The sequence below is a fragment of the Sphaeramia orbicularis genome, chromosome 16, assembly GCF_902148855.1.
Source record: "Sphaeramia orbicularis chromosome 16, fSphaOr1.1, whole genome shotgun sequence".
Classification (NCBI taxonomy): domain Eukaryota; kingdom Metazoa; phylum Chordata; class Actinopteri; order Kurtiformes; family Apogonidae; genus Sphaeramia; species Sphaeramia orbicularis.
The window spans coordinates 6,744,525-6,765,617 of NC_043972.1; the positions used below are offsets into that span (position 1 = coordinate 6,744,525).

At 40.8% G+C, this 21,093-nt stretch overlaps 1 protein-coding gene across 3 annotated transcripts in view; it reads right to left on the reverse strand.

Moving 5' to 3' along the window:
• The window catches only part of vps13b (vacuolar protein sorting 13 homolog B), a 464,114-nt gene that overhangs the window by 365,528 nt on the left and 77,493 nt on the right, over positions 1-21,093 (reverse strand). For all 3 annotated transcript variants that reach the window (XM_030157727.1, XM_030157729.1, XM_030157728.1), the window contains exon 17: positions 16,412-16,596. In XM_030157727.1, the coding sequence (XP_030013587.1) occupies positions 16,412-16,596 (185 nt within the window). The remainder of the gene's footprint in view (positions 1-16,411; positions 16,597-21,093) is intronic.

A 21,093-nucleotide genomic window follows, 5' to 3' on the forward strand; every position in this document is an offset into this window, starting at 1 on the left:
GGGTCATAACTGATGACCATGAAAAGATGACAAACTTCATTTTGCACCAATTATTTACATGTACTGATAGAATTAGTGGATCAACAGGTATTAAACACTTTACTTCAGTAGATTATTTAGATGAACAGTGGATGTTTGGGTCTTTATGGGTTAAGATCTGTCTGGAGTTGTAGTTGTGCCCTCTGTTTCTAGAGTTAACTTGCATTTACACTTATGTTTTTATTATGAAAACACCTCCAACAAGAGCAGAGAAGTGTAAAACTGTCTTTAAAACATAAGTAGACAGTCGCCAAAAGCCACAACCCAAATACCAAAGATATGTATTTATCAGTTAGTGTTCCAACTACGCAAGTCCCAGTGAAAACATTTACAGTATATAGATGGGATTTTGGATAGACCGCCATAAAATTCCAAGATCACAGCCATATTGTTTTTTTAGAAAGTGCTCAGGAAGGATATTAAAAGAGATAAAAAGCCTTAAATTGTCAAGTGCTTGTTCTAAATGTTTTACAAGTTCCAAATAAATCTACCGAGTGGAATGACTTGAGCATTTAAGTTAAATAACAGAGGCTATTAGAAGTATGAGTAATAGGCCAATATAAAGGATATATCTTTCCAAAACAATATCCAATACAGTCACGCCTGTATCCAGCTTAGTGTCAACTACTGCTCACCTAACACCAGCATTACATCACAGGAGCCTCAAGTGCTCTTACTCAATGATTATTTCTCTTAATGGCAGCTTAGTGTGGAAGAATCCTCCATCTGCCATCTTTCCAAAATGAAGCTCACACTGTGGTAACAGGAGGAGGAGGGGGGGGGGGGGGGTTACATACTCACCATTATAATATGTCAATGTTATTTCTATGGTGAGAGGCTATTTCAAACACATTATAGGAGAAGGAGAGAGAAATATCTGGACGTATAAAAGATACCATGGAGTTAAGGAGTTCTTGGCCAAACCGCCTGTTGAGAGAAGAGAGGAAGATCCATCTATCACATGCTACATTCTTCCAGTGAGCTGGAACTGTCCAAGGGAATCGCATTAAATTCTTACATCACCTGTTCCAATAAGGCTTTACTTCTCAGAATAATCCCCTCTTACGGCGATAGCACTTAATTTCCTTTAAGCATAAGTAGCACTTTCTGAAGTTTACAACTCAGTAACAGTTGCTTCTCTTAAAAGAGCAGGTGACAAAGGATTATTGCTAACAGGTAACTGAGAAGGTAATGTATTCATCAGACGTAGGTATATATAGAAAAAACAATGGTCAGGTTTCCTTATAACGTCGATCCACTCTTTTACCTTGTTTCTTAAAGTTACAGGTGGCAGAAATAAGTGGAGAAATACCAGGATTTATAATACACATCCTCCTTCTTTTCTCAGTTCAAATCAAAAGCCTATGACAGTGTTTTTCTACCTTGGGGTCGGGATCACACGTGGGCTCGCCTGAAATTCAAATGGGGTCACCTGAAATTTCTAGTAATTGATAAAAATCAAAAAAAAAAAAAAAAAAATCTATGGTGAGTTGAGAGAGACAATCACAATCTATAAAAGACATGACAAACTCTGAAGCTGAAACTGAAGCACTGTGGTTCTGTTTATCTGTCAAATGTTCATTGTGGTCGGTTTAAGATGCTGCAGCTCTTTCATAATTCATAGTTTGAGTTATTGTTTGTTCAGTATTAATTGTCAGCCTTGTAAATACAAGCTGGACTGACTGTACGTAAAAAAAAAATAAATAAAATTCTCACTTTGTGCAGTAACCTCAACCTGGCTTGTCTGCCTCCATCCATAATAATATACATTATATAGTCTACATGTCATCTAAAATTAATGTTTATTTGCAACATAGTATAGCAAACTATTACATGATCAAAAACAAATTAATTTAAGCAAAAAAAAAAGTCTCCATTTTGAATGTCTGGAGTCACCAGAAATTTGTGACGTTAAAATGGCATCAAGAGCCAAAAAAGGTTGGGAACCACTGCAGTACAACATCACAAAATAAACCAACAAAACTAGTTTTTCATCCGTCAGTTGACTTATTTAAGTTGGTTTAATGTCAAAGAGAGAACAGGTGATAAAGGAAGTCAGTAGACATATAAACAGAGCTCATTTAACCAGAAAAATTACAGGCAATTGCCAAATTCCCTAACCACTGACTTCCCTCCTCTCCCCCAGACAAATTACCCAGCAACCTCTTCACCTGCTGTCTGAGAGGCCCTCTATGAGCACAGATGGAAGATGGGAACGTTAATAACCCTCTTTCTGTCTTGCTGCCTGCCACTTGATCTATCTGGAAGTGAAACAGAGCAGTGTTGTGTGTCTCTGTGGCTTTGGTGAAACCGTACAAAACCTTTCAATCTGTACGACACGGGTTGCATTTCAGGTGCAGGAATCCATAGAAGCCAGTGGTTAAAGCTACTCGATAGTTTTTGGGGGGTTTTTTGCATCGATGGGTAAAAATTCCATAATTTCCTTTCAGCGTATTGTAATTCAAGTGGTCGGAGAGGACGTGAGACTTCTGCATATTCCTGCTCTGTGTTTTCAAGCTGCAGTAAATCTACCCAGACTTTGCCTAATCACAGACATTTTCAGACAGGTAGGTGACCACTGATCCGATTCCTGGACGTCATTCTACTTCTCTGTTCCACGTCTCATCAATGGAAGCTTGGAAAATGGCTTGATTTCCAATAACGGCATGAAACAACATCAGGTTCATCCATCTGTATGTTTAGATTCTCAATTTGGATAGAGATGAGAGAGTTGTAGCGGGATATATACAAAAGACTAGAGAAAAAAAGAGTTATACTGTAAGTATTTTGACAGGTTGAGCAATCTCAGAACAAGTTACAATTTAAGTGGAATTTTGAATTTCATTTTCACTTTAAAAATATATACACAAATGTTAAGTCTGTATCAAAATAAGATGTTCCCTTGTGTCTGGAGAAAGTTATTCACAGGCCACAATTCTTAATTTTTTTAAAAATACTGACGTGTAATGACACATTTTACTAAAATATTGTATCTCCTGTGATTCAGCTATTGTATTTAGTGATATTCCTATTTCAGGAAATATTTTTGATTAATAAAAAAAAATCTGAGTCTAGCCCCTTCAAGTTAAGTCCCATGGGAATTTATTTTGGTAAAAAATATATATTACAATCAATCTGAGGACATTTTTTTTTATTCCTGTTTGTGTGTTTATGTATCAAGTACACACGTTTGTCACTAATAAACTTAGAATTTTACAAGTCAATAAAGTCACAGTTTGTTGGAAAACAAATCAGACTGGAAATATGTAAAGAAGAAAATATGCAAAAATGTTAAGAGCTGTTAAAGATGTCTCTGCAATTTGAAAATGACCAAACTGGAATGATTTACACCTCATACTACTTTTTCACCTAGATCTCTAAAATGAATGTAAAATTTGCCAAGGCAACAACCATTTTGGTGCTAGTTTGGAACTGTTTCACACAAAAGTAGATGTTTCTTTAGTATCATACTTTCTTGGCTCCTACTATTATTATCATAATTATTGCTATAATAAATCTGGAGGACCTGGATCTGGAGTTTGCTTCCAAGCGCTTTCAATGACAGCTCACTGCTATTAATGCATGCTAAGTGTTAATGCTAATGCTAGGTGTTGTTTGTATTATGGGTAAAATGCAAAGACTGAATTTCCCTGCAGGGATAATAAAGCAAGTTAATCTTAAACGTTTTCTTTAACCTTTTATGAGTAAATGTGGCACAATTCTAATGGCCTATTTCTAATCTAATTCTAATCTACCATTTGTCTCGGCACTGAAGTTAGATCCCATGGTGCACAGGGGAATGGGCAGGGCTTCAACTATCCAGTTAACATATGAGGTATTTAAAGGCAGGGCACACATGCCACTATATTAGAAAAGAAAAACACATTTTAAATTAATACTCAAGAATTTTTCTCTCTCTCTCTAGAGCCCCTGTGTATGTTTTGAGAACATATCCACACATACATATTTTCGATTAATTGAACATTTTCCCGTTTCCTTCAGGTTTTTCTGCCAGAGTTCTAAAGTGCAGCCCTATCTAGAACACGAGGCCATTCCTCTGCCTGTTTGCTCTCGGATAAAAGGCAGTAGGGGTATCACTATAACATATCCTGCTTGCCCATGTAGATGTCCTAAAGGGCACGGTGCACCTGCTGGGGTGGTAGCTGTCGCGTAGGGGGGCTCTGGACAATGTTTTGGCCAGCTGTTGGACTATAAAAACGTAGGGTACACAGGAAGAGGAAAAACACGGTTAGTAGTTTGTCGGCGTGAACAGTTGTATTCAGTTTGGTAAGAGTGTGTAGTTCAGCCAGAAGACGTGTGTGTTTGCGAGTTTCTTTGAGTGACTTTGAGTGAGTGAGTGAAATGTGTGTGGTGCTGTTATTCCTCCACCACAGGCAGGTGCAAGGAGAACATAAACACACAGCTAGGGGCCAGAGGCTACGGCACTCAATCAAACACTGTGAGGGCAACTATGGGCAGCTGGATTTGCCATCCCGAAGGCCGAGCAGAAAGTAAAGAAAAAAGGAAGGAAAGGGGGAATGGAAAGAGTAGAAAAGGAAGAGAGATTTTTTTCACATAAAGGACAGAAAAAAAAAAGAACCCCAGCATGCTCATGGGGCGGTATGTGAACGGTTTTCTTGTTTCTACGTACGTTACCTTATCACTCACAAACCTTAATGTGGTGTGCACATTTCTGTGTGTGCATGCGAGTGCGTGTGGGACATCTGCAGACATAAAAGCCATGTTTTACACATTCCAACATGTCCTGCTCTCACTGCTTTGAAAAATGGTATGGGAAAGTTGTCTGCTTATAAAGCTGGGCCAGGCCAGTCTACATGCCTGTACAGAAGAAGCACAGTTCTTGTAGTAGCCCACATTTACACAGTTCTTTAAAAAAAAAAAAAAAAAGAGCAGAAAATTTCACTTCTGCTGCTATGGAACGCTTGTTTTAGCAAATAAGCCAGGAGATTCACATGAGAACACTAAATTGTTATAAGATGAAGAAGGGAAAGGAAGAAGGCCTCCTCCCTGTGTGAAAAGTTTTATAATGTTTGCACTTCAGGAAACAGCCAGAGGAGCCATTAAGTGCTGATGCAGAACCTGTAACTGCCTTTACTGCCGAAGGTGAGGCTGAAGAACTAACAATATCTGGCAATAGGCTGGAGCAAGAAGTTACAACAATGGCTGAGGTAAGAAAAAAGAAGGTATAAAAGACATAAGATAACCTGCAAAACAACAAAGTATAAACAGCTAACAAGCATGAGAAATCATGCATGTAAATATAAGGGATTTTCTAAATTATTATTAACTTATACAGTCAAATGTGCAAAAGCTATATTATTCTCATGGAAGGCATACATTCATTATAGAGTTTTTTCTCTATTTTTCTACATTTGTCTGTATTTGAACAGGGACGTGCATGCATAATCGATTCAATGATTAGTCAAGGCAGTAAGAATGGTTGAGTCGATTAATTTTAATTTGGGGTTGTTTTGGTGATTGGTGGAGATGGTTTTACTGACATTGAACAAATGGCTATGGTGCTTTTAAGTGCTGTATATGTTAAGTCTGAAAAGCTTTTGTTATTATTAATTTGGTTTGTGTAGAGTCCATGTGTTCACAATGACTTCACAATTAATCGACTTTGATAGGCATGATTATTTGGCTTCAAAACGTAACAAAAAATCTTCATTTCAGTAAATTTAGGTCCATTTCCAATCATGTATTCTTTAACAGATTTAAAAATGTGGTATAAAATGTTCAACGTTCACAAGACTGGTGTTTAAACTGTGATTTCATTCAACCTTTTGTATAAACTCACAGACTAGCACTCCTCTCCTTCTCCAAAAATCCATCACTATCTTGTGCTAAGACTCAAGGGATCAGTTTGATATGTGATGACGGTCAGTCGTCAGTAGGACGGACACTACAGCCGAACACTACTGGGAAGGTAGACAGACAAAGAAAGACAGAGAAGGAAAGTGGACCCAGAGTACTAACAACTCAACGTCTGGCAAAGGGCCCACAGCAGCGAGGGGGCTGACAGAAAAAGAAGTAGACATAGACAGGTTAGGTGGACTGAAAGCAGCCAGCTGAGCCATTAAGTGCTGATGCAGAAACAATAACTGTCTCTCCTAAGTTAGGAGGGGCTGAAGTAAAAGCAGTAAGTAGGAGCAGGAGGTCTGCTGGCACCGGGCCCAGCACTGACACACAGCAAAAATACAGACACACACCAAGGGAGGAGGACACGAAAACACACAAGGTGAAGCAGGAGAGGTTAGACCTGCAGCCACAGCGACAGTCAGAACAGAGCAGGTCTGGCAGCAGGTTAAAGGGGGGAAGAGGACGTAAGAAATCTGAATGTTTTCCAAGGATATCACACACAAACATGAAGCCACTGGTGAAAGGTCAAGGTTTCTGCTTCTTATTTATGTAAATTATTTCCAACAAGAACACTGATAGATGATGCTTCCTGGTTGAACAGTCAGACCAACAGTTTTTATTAATGTGATGTTTATATTTATGCATATATACAGTTGCGGAAAAATTTTTTACACCACCCTTGTTTTCTTCAATTTCTTGTTCATTTTAATGCCTGGTACAAGTAAAGGTACATTTGTTTGGACAAATATAATGATAACAACAAAAACAGCTCATAGTAGTTTAATTTCAGAGCTGATATCCATCCATTTTCCATGTTTTCTTGATAACCAAAATCACTTCAGTTCTTACATCAATATCTGTGGCATTGTACTGACAAAAACAGTGCTTTTAGGCATTCCATGTTTTCTTTTCTGTCTGTTTTAGTCACATGATACACACAGGAGTTAGGACTTGATTGCATAACCATTGTTTTTGATGACTTTTGATGGTCTAATAATTTTTTCCGCGACTGTATATAGGTATGTATGAGTGTATGTATCTGTTTATGCATAAGTATAAACTTGCAACTTAATCCATCTTTGTATCATATTTTTTTAACTTTAATTTTAGGTTTGGTTGTCATTTGTGTCACTATGTTTATGTATGTTGAATGTCTTTTAATTGGGTTTGTGTGGATGTAAAATGTCCCTACATTGAGGGACAATAGAGTGAATGTTGACTCTTGAAAATAAGGGTTGCACAATCTCATGATCTTTTATGGGGGAATTACATTTAGTTGATGTGTGCTAGTGCTAGTATTTGCACAGATCAGATATTAAATAAATACTGTACTGTCCAAAGTTTTTTACTCCACTAATATTCATTTTAAATAACCGAAGTTCCAATGCAATTAGGTACTGAGTTGCATCATGGAGTGTTTTTATGGTCACTCTTCAGTATTCATTTAGTCCACTTTAACCTGCAGAAGTTTGTGTAATAGCCTGTTTTGCTGCCACTGATGAAGTAATTACATCCAGCTGCTGGTGGATGCAACTGTCTGATGTGCAGCAAGTTTGGTTTTTGCCAAAGCAGGGGTGCAAACACACTGTTGGACGATTTTATGTTATTATGAGGAGTATAAAAATATTTTCAGTTTATTATGAAACTATGGTGGGACAAGTTAGACTATGACGGGCCAAAAGATGAGGTAATTAACAGAAAACATTGCAGCTGTATGCACCACAATTAGGAAAAAGTTGCCTGGAGTTTGCTTCACCTAGCGCTTGGGTAAATATTCAATAATATCGGCGCAAAAACATTTTTTTCCGAGTCAAATGACATCAACGACAAAAAACATGCCACCATAACCTTGTTTGGTTGTAACGACCTACATCTTACAAGACGTGAGAAAGGGATCATGGTTGTTATGTAATCTTTTGACCAGACTGATCAGTCCTAATGAAAACCAAAAACAACAATGTCATTCCTGAAAAGAAAGATGAACAAAAACCCCCATAAACAGTCTATTTTTTGCATAAACATACAAAGTACTGATGTTCTGAATGTGTCTAAAGTGGCTAAATTAAAGTCAGAGGGGAACAGGCATGTATCTCCAAACATCCCCGCCGACAGACCACCTTTCAGCTCTCACAGCCGCTGCCGCCACCGCCGCCGCCGTCACACTGGGTAAAGGTTAGACTGGTGGAGTGTGCAAGTGTTCTGTGGTGGTATGAAGACAGCAACGGGGTGTAAGTGCTGGTGGTAGCTGAGGCTGGGGGTCTAATTTCCATGATTACCATCCCTTCCAGGTGCTGCCTGCCTTTCTGTCTGCCCGCTAAAGCAGTGACACATGTTCTCCACTCATTCAAACCTTAGTTCTCTCTGCCACTGAATTACCACAATTAAGGAGGCTTCATGCGGAAGCAATTTGGCAAACACTAATGGGCCTAGGCAGTGGGGTTTGGAAGACAGTGAAAGAGGGAGCGGAAGAAGAAAGATAGATGGGAGATGTAGAGCAAAGCTGAGTCAAAGGGTTATAGAACAAGTGAGGAAGATGAGAGAGAGTAGGAGAAAAAACGGAGACACAGATGTGTGGAGGGTGATAGAGAAACATGTGCAGTGACATGGAGGATTCCCACATTGCCACTTGTAAGAGACGATTAGCCGGTGGTGAGATAGGCCATTAAAACACAGTTCTGGATGAGAGGGCCTGCCTCTCAATCTCCCATATCCCCAGTCTAATGCTGCCCTGACAAATTTGGTTAGCACAGAAACAGGGGCATTCTGGCTTTGAAGTGGCAGCCAGGAAGGAATGCCAGTGTGGTTCCACCATGAGAGGGATGCTCGAAACTACAGACCGCAGCTAATGATGCTAAACCAGGCCCTCCGTCACTGAAATGTAACTCTGGATTACTGCTCCCTTCTTCAGCCTCTCAAGATCTTGGTGACTCAATAACTCACACTGGTCCCTTTTCTCATGCTACCTCCCCCCCTTCTCCCTTTTGTTGCTATGGAAGAGAATTAAAGAAAAACTGAGCAGAACTTTCTTGTTTATCAATAATCCACTGAGATCAATATTTATGTCCCAGCTTTGCAGATGCTGACTGAGTCTGTGTGTGGTGGTAGCCAAGACGTGACTGGGGTTTTGGTGCTGCTGAGGCACTTCAATGGGACTTACAGTGGAAATTTATGTCTTTGTGACGTGGAGCTATGTGCTCGGTCGGCACTAGTCACTACCCTTAGATGGGCCGGTTGGCTCACAGCAGGGAGCCAGCTCTGCAGACACTACCAGATGACTTAAATACAAACAGATTTATTGGAGGCTGTCACTGATTCGGGGCTTAGCAGTCTGCTGTGGGCTCTTTAAAGCACATTCCACTTACAGAGAATTTTGCTTCACGCATCAGTGAAACACTCTGATTTGTGCATGTCTTCATCTAGATAACCAGTTACTTACTTAATCATCTTCTCTTGAAAGTATTTATTGTGTGAATCTATATGCAATCAATTCCCAAGTATTACCTTCAGTTTAAAAGCTTCTGTTTATGAAGGAAGTGGTTTTCTGGAGGTCTATGAAAACACTTGACATCACAGTTTTGTTTGATTCATGTACTTGTGTCTTTAAGGAGCTTTCATATAAAACACAGTCATCAAAACAAAAGAACAAATGCACTTTGTATATTTTCACCCATCTTTCTTAAACAGCTTTCATAGAGCATAGGAACAGAGGCTTTCACATTTCAGTATACTGACCACTTGAACCTACCAGAACTCCACCAAGTCCTGGCCGGCCACTACCTGCCATACTCAACCACTGGAGCATAAAGGATTTGAGATTAGCTACATGTTCAGGAGCAACACTGATGGTATATTAGATTTAGTCGTGAGTGGAAAGATGCCTCAGAGAAACCATCGATGATTCATATCAGAAAGCTGAGATAAAAAGTTGGATGTAAAATTTAGGTTTCCAGATCCTGTATTGGGATCATTTATGTTATCCAACATGCCAGGGATCACATCTTATTTCCCATGACAGAAAAATGGGCTACTATTCAAACTAACAGCAGAAAGAAAAGCCTTGGCGCACTCTCAGTTGACTTCTGATTTTCTTTTACAGATCATCTTTCGCCAGAAGCCTGCGGACGGTGTGAAGAAAGGGGGATGATAAATGGAGAATCACCGTATGAAATGACAAGCTTTGTGTGTCCTTATGAACGCCACAAACACCCAGAGGGAGTGTGTGTGCATTTGCGTTTTGCATGTGCGCATAAAGGGGCTGTTTGGTGAAGGTTGACTAGAGATGTTGAGACCTCAGGCTCCTCATATGTTCCTCTCATCTCGTTAAACATATAAATACCCATGTAATGTGATGTCCCATTGTGGTACAACACAACACAACAAACTTCTGTTTTGCATCGTCTCCACTAGCTTCTTTCATTAGCTCTGATCTCCAGCGCACACCAGAAAAAGAGCAGAGAGCTTCAGAAAGACAAAAGAAACGAGGAAGGCCCGAGTCTGGATTGACTTAAAACATCATCACAATCTGCCAGGAGTGGAGCGGGGGGCGTCTGTGGCTCATTGAAGTTTTCATTGACAAGAACCGTCTCAAGTTCCATCCAAGATTTATTTATCGCTTCTCTGATGCTGACACAACGTGTTTTTAATGTCAGGAATAAGGTTGCGTATGGATGAAAAAGCCCCTTTTCTTTCCTTTCCCTCCTGCTTTCTTCCTGCCCTGATGTCAATCCGTGAAGCAGACAAGTAGACAGGCAGAAATTTCTCTCAAACCAATAAGTTACCTCTTCAAAGAAGTATGGATACTTGAGTGAGGGGCCAGGCCACGCTGAAACAGACATCTCAGGGTTTTCATTAAATTTCCCATCTCTTTACTGACATTTGTGACAGCCACAGACCATGAAGAAAGGCTCTTGTCCTTCCTTCTTTCACTTTCATTGTGGAACAATGAAAAAGGACTATCAAAATAATCTCCATGAGCTAAGTGTATGGGCCGTCATATGACAGGGCAAAGCCGGCTTGTCTCGATTAATAGATGGGAAACATTAAGGTTCTGAGTAAGTAGGGCTATGTCAGCCATAATCTGCACAGGAAAACGGTGGAAAACTGAGAGGAGTTCAACCTCCCCTGTACAGTCTCATGTCCAGGAATATGCTACCAACAGCTGCATCATGGGCGAATGTCAGAGAAACAAAAAGAAGTGGAAAAAGAGATGGACGGGTATGTTCTGCGACCAGACAACGTAAAATGCGCAACATGCCATGGATCAGCTTACGGAGGTGACAGAGTGATATGAAAATGGACACTGTTTCCCCTCCAATAACACAGAGCTATTACCGACACTTATTGTGCGGCAGCGTCACAGGGGGATTTGCGTCAGAGCCATATTCAGGAAGGCAGTTAGATCACAGGGAGGTTAACCGCTGGCCATGACAGAAGCAGCCTTTTTCATGCAGTGCAAAAATGCGTAAAAACTGTTGTTGACACGGTCTTCTTAGAGATTTGTTTCCCAGTAATGGGAAATATCAGTGTGAAGAAAAGAATAAATAAGTCTCCCTGACGTAACCTTGAGTAGACTCAGGCCTTTCCTCTGCTCTTCTTTATTTTTCTTCTGCCCTCCCCATGCCTCCCCCATTTTATGTGTAGGGGGAACTTAGAAAAACAAAAGGCTTGTTTTAACAATGATACTGTTATGACTAAGAGTAGCTATGCAATGAGAGCATTCAGTGTCTGTACCCAAACATTCTTGATGTCATTTGCCTTAAATAGGATTGTATGCAGTGAGTTCGGGGGTACATGCAGTGGATGGAGGTGGATCTGTGAATATGGATGTTTTCCTGCATGTGTGTAGAAGCGTAGGTGGTTCTAACCCGACTCTTAATTAGGTGCCAAAGCTGGATTTAATAAAGACAAAGTGGCCAGTTGGGTTTCCGTGCACCAAGTTCCACTTTTCCTTTCAAATGTGTTTCCCTCTCTTTCATATTTCATTCTGCTTATTATAATGTTCACTCTCTCTTCCTCTTTCTCCATTCTGTCCCCCCCTTCTATCTGTCATGCAAAAGTTATGTCACAGCTCATATATAACCTGGCAATCATCTAGAGCACGTCTGGTGACCACCATCAACCAACTTCTACCAGATCCCCCTCCCCCTGTGCGAGACCACCACTGAGCTACGCACAAAACCAGCTGTTGTCGAATGTATTAGCGATCACCCCAACAGTGTTAAAGGACTACGTTTTTATTAGATTTATTAGATAAGTCACATGTAAATAAGGCACACATAACTGTTGAGGATTTCGCAATTCAAACTTTTTTTTTTTTAGCTTTCACAGTAACTAAATAAAAATGCACAGATATATTTATATTTCTGCTGGGATCTTAGTTGCAGAAGATTCATTGAAGCAGCCTATAGAAGAGTCAAAAACAGTGGTTAGTAAACAGATAAGCTTCCCTCAAAACAAACTGCCATAACTTAAGACTATGTCAGGTCATTTACTCATAGAGCTTCAAAAAAATACAAAAATAAACAAGGGAAATATCTCTCAGCTACTTGCGGGTAAAGCACACAAGTAGAAAAAAACAACTGAAGAATTTTCACTGCTGGCTGCGTTTATAAGGAATGGACAGACAAAATCATCCATCTTCTCTAATGACCTGTCTGGAGAATCTTGACTTCTTTTACTGCAGTATCACAGATCCAAAGCTGCAGCTGAAACTGAATTTTTGTTTGTCAGCGTGACAAAAGAAGTACACACAAGGAAGCAACTAACAAAAACTCCACATATATAGTATATAACAACATTTATTCTCACATTTCTTCAACAATAAAGGCAGCACTAGGAATGACAAAAGATTAGTAAGTCTTGAAGCCAGCGTTGCACTGACTCATCACTGTGCAGTGAGTTAAGACCAGGGAAGTGAGTGAACGAATTAAAATCCAAAGAAGTTATTGCGAATGAACTGTCTGCTCACACACAAATGCATGCTGGCTTAAGGAGTGTGTGGGAGGTCACTGTGGTCAGTGTGTCGCTGAATCTGAGGTTAGCAGTGGCTAGAAGCAGTGGTAGGCCTGAATTACTGGCTCCATTCTGCTACTATTACTGCTACTGCTATGGCCGCTACTGCAAACCACAAAGGCATCGTGGAAGTATAAACAAAGAGGACATGGAAGACGGGCTACAGCTGACAATCACAGGAAAAGAAAACAGAAAGTTCCAGTTTCAGTGGCCAAAAGTGAGATGATGGGATTGTGTGACACAGTGAGTGCAGCAAGAAAATCACAAGAAGTGGCAGCTTGTAAAATGCAAAGAAGAAAATCAAAGTTGGCAGCTCAGAATTCTATTAAAAACAAGGGGAGAACAGGAAAAACAAGATGGACAGTAAATGTGTTAACACACAAACAGAAGTATGAGGCAGGAAATGCTGGAAAAAAATGTTACCATTATTGGGCAGATGACAAGGCTAAGGTTTAGGGGGCACATACTGTGAGAATGCATGTACTCATGTATGCACAAACACGAACACCACTCCCCATACACCACTTTTCAGTTTATACCATACAACCAGACACATAAAGTATGACATACTGTTTTCTGTAGAGCTCACCAATAAAATACAACACTACTGTGAGTCTTACTGGAATGCAAAAGCAGAACGTTGAAATAATGTGTCACCACAGAAAGCTCGGCTCGCGCTGAAGCCAAGCTAACAACAGCAACGCTGAAAATCAACACTGCACTAAAGACAGCTGTGTGACAAACCATGCCATCATGGTCACCATCAACAGCCAGTGACTGACGATGTCTGATTGTCGAGGGAAAATACGATTTTACGGTTTGTTTTGTGATTTCACTCAGTCGTCTCTGGGCTTATAGACCAAACACACGCTACAGTGCATACGCTGTTGGCTGCGTTACTGCTGTTGCTGCCGCTGGGAAGCACAGAGGTCTTACAAGTCTGAGACACTGAAAACCTTTTCTACTGACTGCGAACCAAGTCTGTTTCTTTAATCTGAATCCACAAGAAGAAATGTAACTGGTCTGTCAGTACCCTGAGATTAAGAACTAAAGTTTTGTTGAGTTTTCCCTCCTTGCTGAAGTGTGGAATTTCCTTCAATCTCAAACCCGAATGGCTCCCCCGCGAAGGACACTGACCATCTGTGTTATCAGCTAGACCTCGATATGAAACACCTTCGACTATTGAAAAACCATGTAACATCAAAAGAACTGAAAGGAGGAGAAATTCTGACAAGAAAGAGGAAAACAACTGATCAAAGTGGACAGCTTGTTTTATTTTATCTTTTTCCTGCTATATTAATAATCAACTTCCAATGTGTCCGTTGCTCTTGTCTGAACTAACACAGGACTCAATCAGGATCCAGATTGGTTCTTGTAAATATACACCAGGCCCACTGTTTAACAACAAACAGTCACACCACAGAGAAAATCCTACCCAGGAAAGCATGAGGTGTATAAAGACTATTACCATCAGTCAAATTAAGCAAATTATAAAAACCCTGTCATACTTAAAAAAACAAAAACCTGGCCCAATGCAGTGATGAGGAGGCAAACAGCCAGAAAGAGCAGCTGGCAAGTTTCCATCATAAGGCTAAAGTGTGGACAACCACAACGCCCGCAGGAACCAAAACTATTTGGCTGGGCTTCATTGCGTGTGCAGGCAGATATACACCACCAAACACGGTTCAAAGCACCTCACAAGTCTGTTAAGTTAATAATTTTACTCCTGTCCTCCTCTTGCATCTTCCTTTTTTTTCCATTTCTCCTCCATACACATGCTGTCATAGTGAAGAGTGAGAGGGCCTGGGACAACTAACATCTTCCTTAAACCCTGCGTGTCACCACAATTTCAAAACCAGATACAGTATTAGACATCTTCGGTTATGTCATTGGGGTTATTGCAGAGTTTTCCCCCACTAAACATATACTTACACAACACATCACCTATTCCCCTTCACTCTCTTGCCTTCTAAAACCAAACTGTTTCCCCCACTGCTCTTTTTCTAACCTGCCAGCACACAGACCAGATGTGCAAATGTTTCTTCATGTTGCTATTCAAGTCCTGTTCCAAGAGAAAGGCAGAATGAGGGGAGAGGAATATTTGACTTCACTCCACGGGAGACCAGTTTCATAAATTTTGGCAGCCACACAACGGTGAAAAAGGTAGCTTGGATGGCTTGGCCGAGGGAGAATGTTGACGGCATACCAAACAACATGATCCTAATGAGTTGGAAAATCCCTGGCCCTCCAGAGGACTGTCCAGATGCTACCGTCATGAGAAACGCTACTGTTTTATTGAATTCAGGCTCCCCTCCCTTTCTTTAACAAGGGGCAAAATTTATTATTTGACCATTAAGGCATCCTAGATGACATGAAGCGTGAAACTGTTTCAAAGTTGATTTGCCCTCAGCTGCAGGTCTAGTACCCCACACTGGGCACAGGACAAGCTGACCTTTATGCCAAAGCGACTCACATATTTGGAGACCTAGACTCCTGGATGCGTACTTGCACCACTGGTAAACTGGTGTGCAGCCAATCTACCCCAAGCCGACTCGCTGCTATCAGGTTGACTTGTTTTGGGCAAATGACTGTTTGGCACATGAGGCAGTAAGCCCTGAGAAATAACTGTAAAAGGTTTTTATACAATTGTCAAATGACTTTAAACTGCAGCCAGTTCTATATATCTCTCTTGGAAATTTACTAGTACTGAGAAACTTCTATTTTATAGTGAACTAAACAAACAAATCGCAGTAAATTAAATTTATGGGGAAAAAGAGAATTTAATAAATCAACTGCAATGATGAATGCATTAACATCTAATACAATAGCTTAAAAGAGACCAGATGAGTAATGTGGTTTGTTCTTGGAGTATGCATGGAAACGCTGCACAGAACAAGAAGGCAGAGGATGTATTGATTTCATGTGTGAGTATTTTTCTATTTTACCAAGCGACTGAGTTGACGTTGTGGAGTTATTGTTGTTAGTGTTCTGTATAAATGCATTATGAAACATTTATACTGAACACAGCTTTTGATAATCACTTTCTCTTCACACACCTTAAAGCTAAAATACAACAAAAGAGCAAAATGTCTGAGGAAAGTTAATATCGCAACCACTGAAGTATGGGCAAAAATAACAACAAAGAAAATGCATTCATCACACAACCCTTTGGTAATCAGTGAAGATTTGTGAAAAGCAAAACACTCCGCAGGGTCAGGCTTCTGGCTAACACTTGTGCAGGTTAATTAACTGTGTTTAAACTGAAAACACCCTTTTGGAAAAATCTGAAGAGGTTTGTTATATTTCAGATCAACAGAGTAGATCCAAATACAGGCCAAAACCTCTCCTAAACCGAAAAATGAAGAGTAGAGGTATTAGGAATGCATAAAACTGGATTAGTGAGTAGGAAGGCATTGTTGTTAAAGCCAAAGCAAGCTCAATTAACTTCACAAAGTCTACAGTAGCGCCTGTTGTTTACCTGGAGCTTTGTACACTTCATTAAGTAGGCTTTCACTCAGCGTCATCGGGGCTCCGTTCACCACACTGTGGGTCCAGCTTTGGCAAATCGCCTGTAGCAAAAGCGTTTGTGCCCTCGTGGCCTGAACCGTGAACTGAGGAAGCTCGAAAATACACTCTGTGGTGAGCACCGAGGATCTTTTGGTCCTGCAAGACAGGGACAAAAGACAAAGACAGACAGAGTTAGATCATGGACAATAGCGTACATGGGATGAAAAACAGGAACAAAGAAAGTAAAGATATATTGGCCATAATAAATGAAGGAATGGAGAGTTGTGCATGAGAGCCAACACACACTGAATGAAATGGACACCAGTGGAAACAAATCGTTCACAGCTTCCACAAATCCATCAATATCATATCGCAATATAAAACAGCTCATTGATAGTACAATGGGCCAAATAGGTAGAAATGCATTCCAACAGCAAATTGAACAAGTACCAAGCACAAGCCAAACTTTCCTTAGTTTTTTGGCAGTTGGGCGAAGTTTGCCTCTTTGCCGTCGACCCTTTTCTCCCCTCCGTCAAAACTGTGATGATGATTTATGTGAAGAGATGTACAGCCCAGAAACCTGACCCTGAAAAGAGTATCTACGCATTTAACATTTCATCTGTCTCCAAGAGTGAGCAGAGAGAGATTCTGTGTGTGTCTAAGTGTGTGTGTGTGTGTGTGTGAGTGTGTGTGTGTGTGTGACAGGCTGATGAGTTGAGCGTTCAGAGGGATGAGGTAACAGTGCAGTCGGACGGAGTCCTCCAGGCCCCTGTCCATCACAACCTCGGCGGACCGTGCTCTCATTTATCATTTAATACACAGACACACACACAAAGTTAACTTTTTTTTTCCATTTTTTCTTTAATTCCTCCTCTCTCATATTTGCAGGCTAACCACTCATATTACACTCTGCCCTTTAAAATCTCTGATTTGGGTCTTGGAGCGCGTTTTCAATCTGATCCAGGCTGTGAAGTCATGGCTCTTCAGTTCATAAGATTCCACCCCTGACATCAGCAACAGCGAAAAGAGGGATTCCCCAACACACAGACACACACTGGCCGAGGTATTGCATTATATTCTGTGCTGAGAGTGATGGAGCGCTTGTCAGACTCACAATTACTAAACTTTATCCTTCTCGTGTCTCTCGCTCTGCCCGTCTCCCTCTCCCTCCCTCTTTCCTCTGTGTCGCCGAGAACCTCCATTCACTGGAAAAACACCCAGGGAGCCTAAACTAAACACTGCAAAACAACCCGTTCTGGTTCCACTCCTGTTTTCCTCTCTTCTGTTCAGAGAGGTTCTTGGGCTGGGTTTTGAGGACTGGCACTGCCCCCTACTTAGATACACATCAAGTTTTTGTGTGCGCATACATAAGCGTATGTGATCTCTTGGCTATATATTGTAATGGAAGCAAAAGCGGCGCTGCCTTCTGAGGGACGCTTTCGGTGAAAATAGAACCGTGACTAATTCCAGGGATGGCTGCGGCGTGTCAGGAACCAGCATCACAGTTCATTTAATCACACATCCATTTTGGTCTGGTCCCAGTTCAGAGTGTGGGATATGTCACAGGGTCTCTCCCCTTGCTCGGCAGCTCTGCAATCGTTTAACTCCTCTGCTTCTCTTCTATCCGTGTCTCTTTATCTTTCCCTTTCTTCTGCTCCTGGGTGGTTCAGTAGGGTGACATGAGCTGTTCGCTGTTAGCCGTGCACAGCAAAGCTCAGAGTTCTTAACTGCCTGCTGTCTCAGGGGGAACTACTATTAGACAGAAAGAGTATTTGATAAAGCGAGATGTAAGGGTAAAGCAAAAACAAAGGCCAAGAGTGAAAGAAACTCCCAACCTGACAGGGTCAATGAGTTTACCTTGACAGCACGCATATACATTTTAAAATCCCTGGCAACATATGGTGCATTTGGCACCAGCTGGACCATGCAATGTCATGCTTCTCTACTATTAAAAATCACTACTGTTACATGCTATACAGCAAGACATCAATCACCCCGACCTTTTACGTGCATTCTTGTCTGTTCAAATGTACAAGCACGTGTGTGTGAGTGTGTGTACAGTTCAATATTCCTGGAAAACAAGAGAAAGTGAAGGGGACCCAGCAACAACAATGTCCCCACATGCTGAGCAAATGTGCCTGCAAAGCCACTTCAATGGGAGGACTGGCAAGGGATGAAAGTTTGTTGGTTTATTCGAGTGTTTATAGCGTTTCAGGGGAGCTGTCATGTGCATGTGGTCGTCTAAAACTTTAATTATGCACCTGTTTTTATTATATTATGCCCAATTCTTTGTGAACAGCAACTTGGATCTTGGAGCTAAATGAGAAGCAGAAACTCTCATTAGGGTGTTTTGGGAATGCTGGATGTGAAGACAGCCAGACACTCATCGGATTTCATTAAGTAGCTGGCACACTCAGTGTTTCTCCTACAACATGGTAAACAGCTTTCTGGCAGGCGGCTTCTTTCACCGTTACCAGAGGCTTTGAAGGACACAAAAGTGTACAAAGAGGCACTACCAATACCTCGGGCATCAACAGTAGTATCTAGTTACTTCACTACATCTGCATTTACAGTATCTTACTACATAAAACGCATGTGCCTGGGACAACTAATAAAATGCTATTTACTGCTACAGTACAGAAACTGTAAGAGAATCTGTAGCCTGGGGAACAAAACTCATTAAAGCATACTTTTACTCCTATAATGTGGAGACCCACCAGAAGTGGGCCCACAACCCATTCTGGATCCTGACTCATAATTTCAGAAATCAGGTCCTTGGCTTGAACTTCAGTGCCTCATTGAACAGGCTGTCTCTGACCTCACAGTAGTCCTTGAAGTCAGTAACTTTTTTTTTATTAAAACACTGAGGCCACCAGGAATATGCTAAAAGGAAATCAAAATTAGCAGGAGCTATGAAAAATTAGGTGTTTCAATTTCAGCCAATGAAATATTCTTTCCTCTTGAGTATTTCAACAACATTAGGCTTCATTTCCCGACCTGTCCCCTGTTGGTGCAGTGAATGAGTGACAGAGAACTAGACCAGGGCTAGGACAGGCCAGTTGGCTGACTTACGGACTGCTTGGCGAGGTAAACGGCTTACAGACTGGCATGGCCCTTCTGTCCAGTGTCCCTGTCAGTGTAAAGTAAAACAGGGTACAATGTTGTGCAGAGGGCGTGAGTTCGAGTCATGAGTATCAAACCAGCTGTTGTACTCTCAGCCTCCTCTGTTTCCTCTGTGTGTCTGTCTAAATGTGAACATAAAGCAAAGACTGAACAGAAAATTATTTTAGTCATTAAAATGAATGAGTGAAATCTAAAAGTTAATGGACTTAACAGTGCCCTAAGAAAATATTTTTTGTTGTATAATTTGTCTTAATTAGTTAGCTGGTGCAGGAGTCATGGCTCAGAACATGCTGCAGCCGTACACTGGCATGAGGTATCGCCCCCTAAACCTAACTTTCCTGTAGAACAGCCTCTGAGTAACAGGACCTCAGAGCAGGACCAAACCGTCTTCCCTTCATAGTTGCTGAGATCCATTTGGGCCACTGGTTCTCAGACTAATCAGCGTCCTGGACTGGTCTGTGGTCACGACTATATTTAGACAAATACAGCTGTGGCTCGCGCTAATGGGCCGAGATCATTGCTTTACAGAGGCCACACAGAAGCACATTAATACACACTGACACACACACCTGTACATAATAAAGTAAATTGGTAATTACAAATACACACATATCACTTCCTGTGAATCATACTGGTATGTGTGTACATGCAGATGCCCCAGATGTATTAAAGTTTTGACATTCGCATTAATTTCTACTTTTATTTCAGTTTAGTTTTAGGACATTTCCTGAGTGCATAAGCGTTTTCATTTTTTAAGTAATTCACTTAACTTCGGTTTATGGTTTTATGAGGAAAAGTATGGCTTTAAGAGAATCATAATATATGATTTATAAAGCTAAAGTTTTAAGGTTCCAGATTTGGCAAAGCTGTTTTATTCCTCTACACCATGAAACATTAAACATTAGGGTAAAGAAAATGAAGGAGTTTTTACCTGCAATTTAGCTTATTTTACACCGTTCTTATACTTTTTATTTGAATACAATTGAATTTATTTTTACTGTCTTTGAAAAATGTTTTTACTCGCATTTCAGGTGAAAAAAAAAAGTTTTAGTCTAGTTTGCAGCAGCTATAATAGCGCAAAGACATATTAACAAATAACAGCAGCTAGGTTTGTCCGAGCCAAAACACTAATGGAACCGGGGCTGATGGGAGGCCTGCTGCTCTAACAACAAGTACATGGAATATAAAACTTACAAAACCAGCTCCCACTGTTAAGAGAGAAAAATCAGGAACCACAGAACAGAGGAAGATAGAGACCGCAAACTTGTAGGTCATTTGTTATTGTCCAGATAAAATAACACCTGACATAGGGAGTCTCCTTAAAAAAGCCATTTGGAAAAGCTCCAGTACAAATGCAGGAGTAGCAGAACCCTTAGGTCACTGCTTTGTACTCTGTGTAAAAATCCTGCTGCCTAATTAAAAGCACTGCGTTGTTTATATACAGAGCGATTACAACATGTCAGGGTGTGCTGTGTATGCCTCTCGAGTCAGATCTAGTTGTGATGGCGTTAGCACAAATGTTCTGACAGA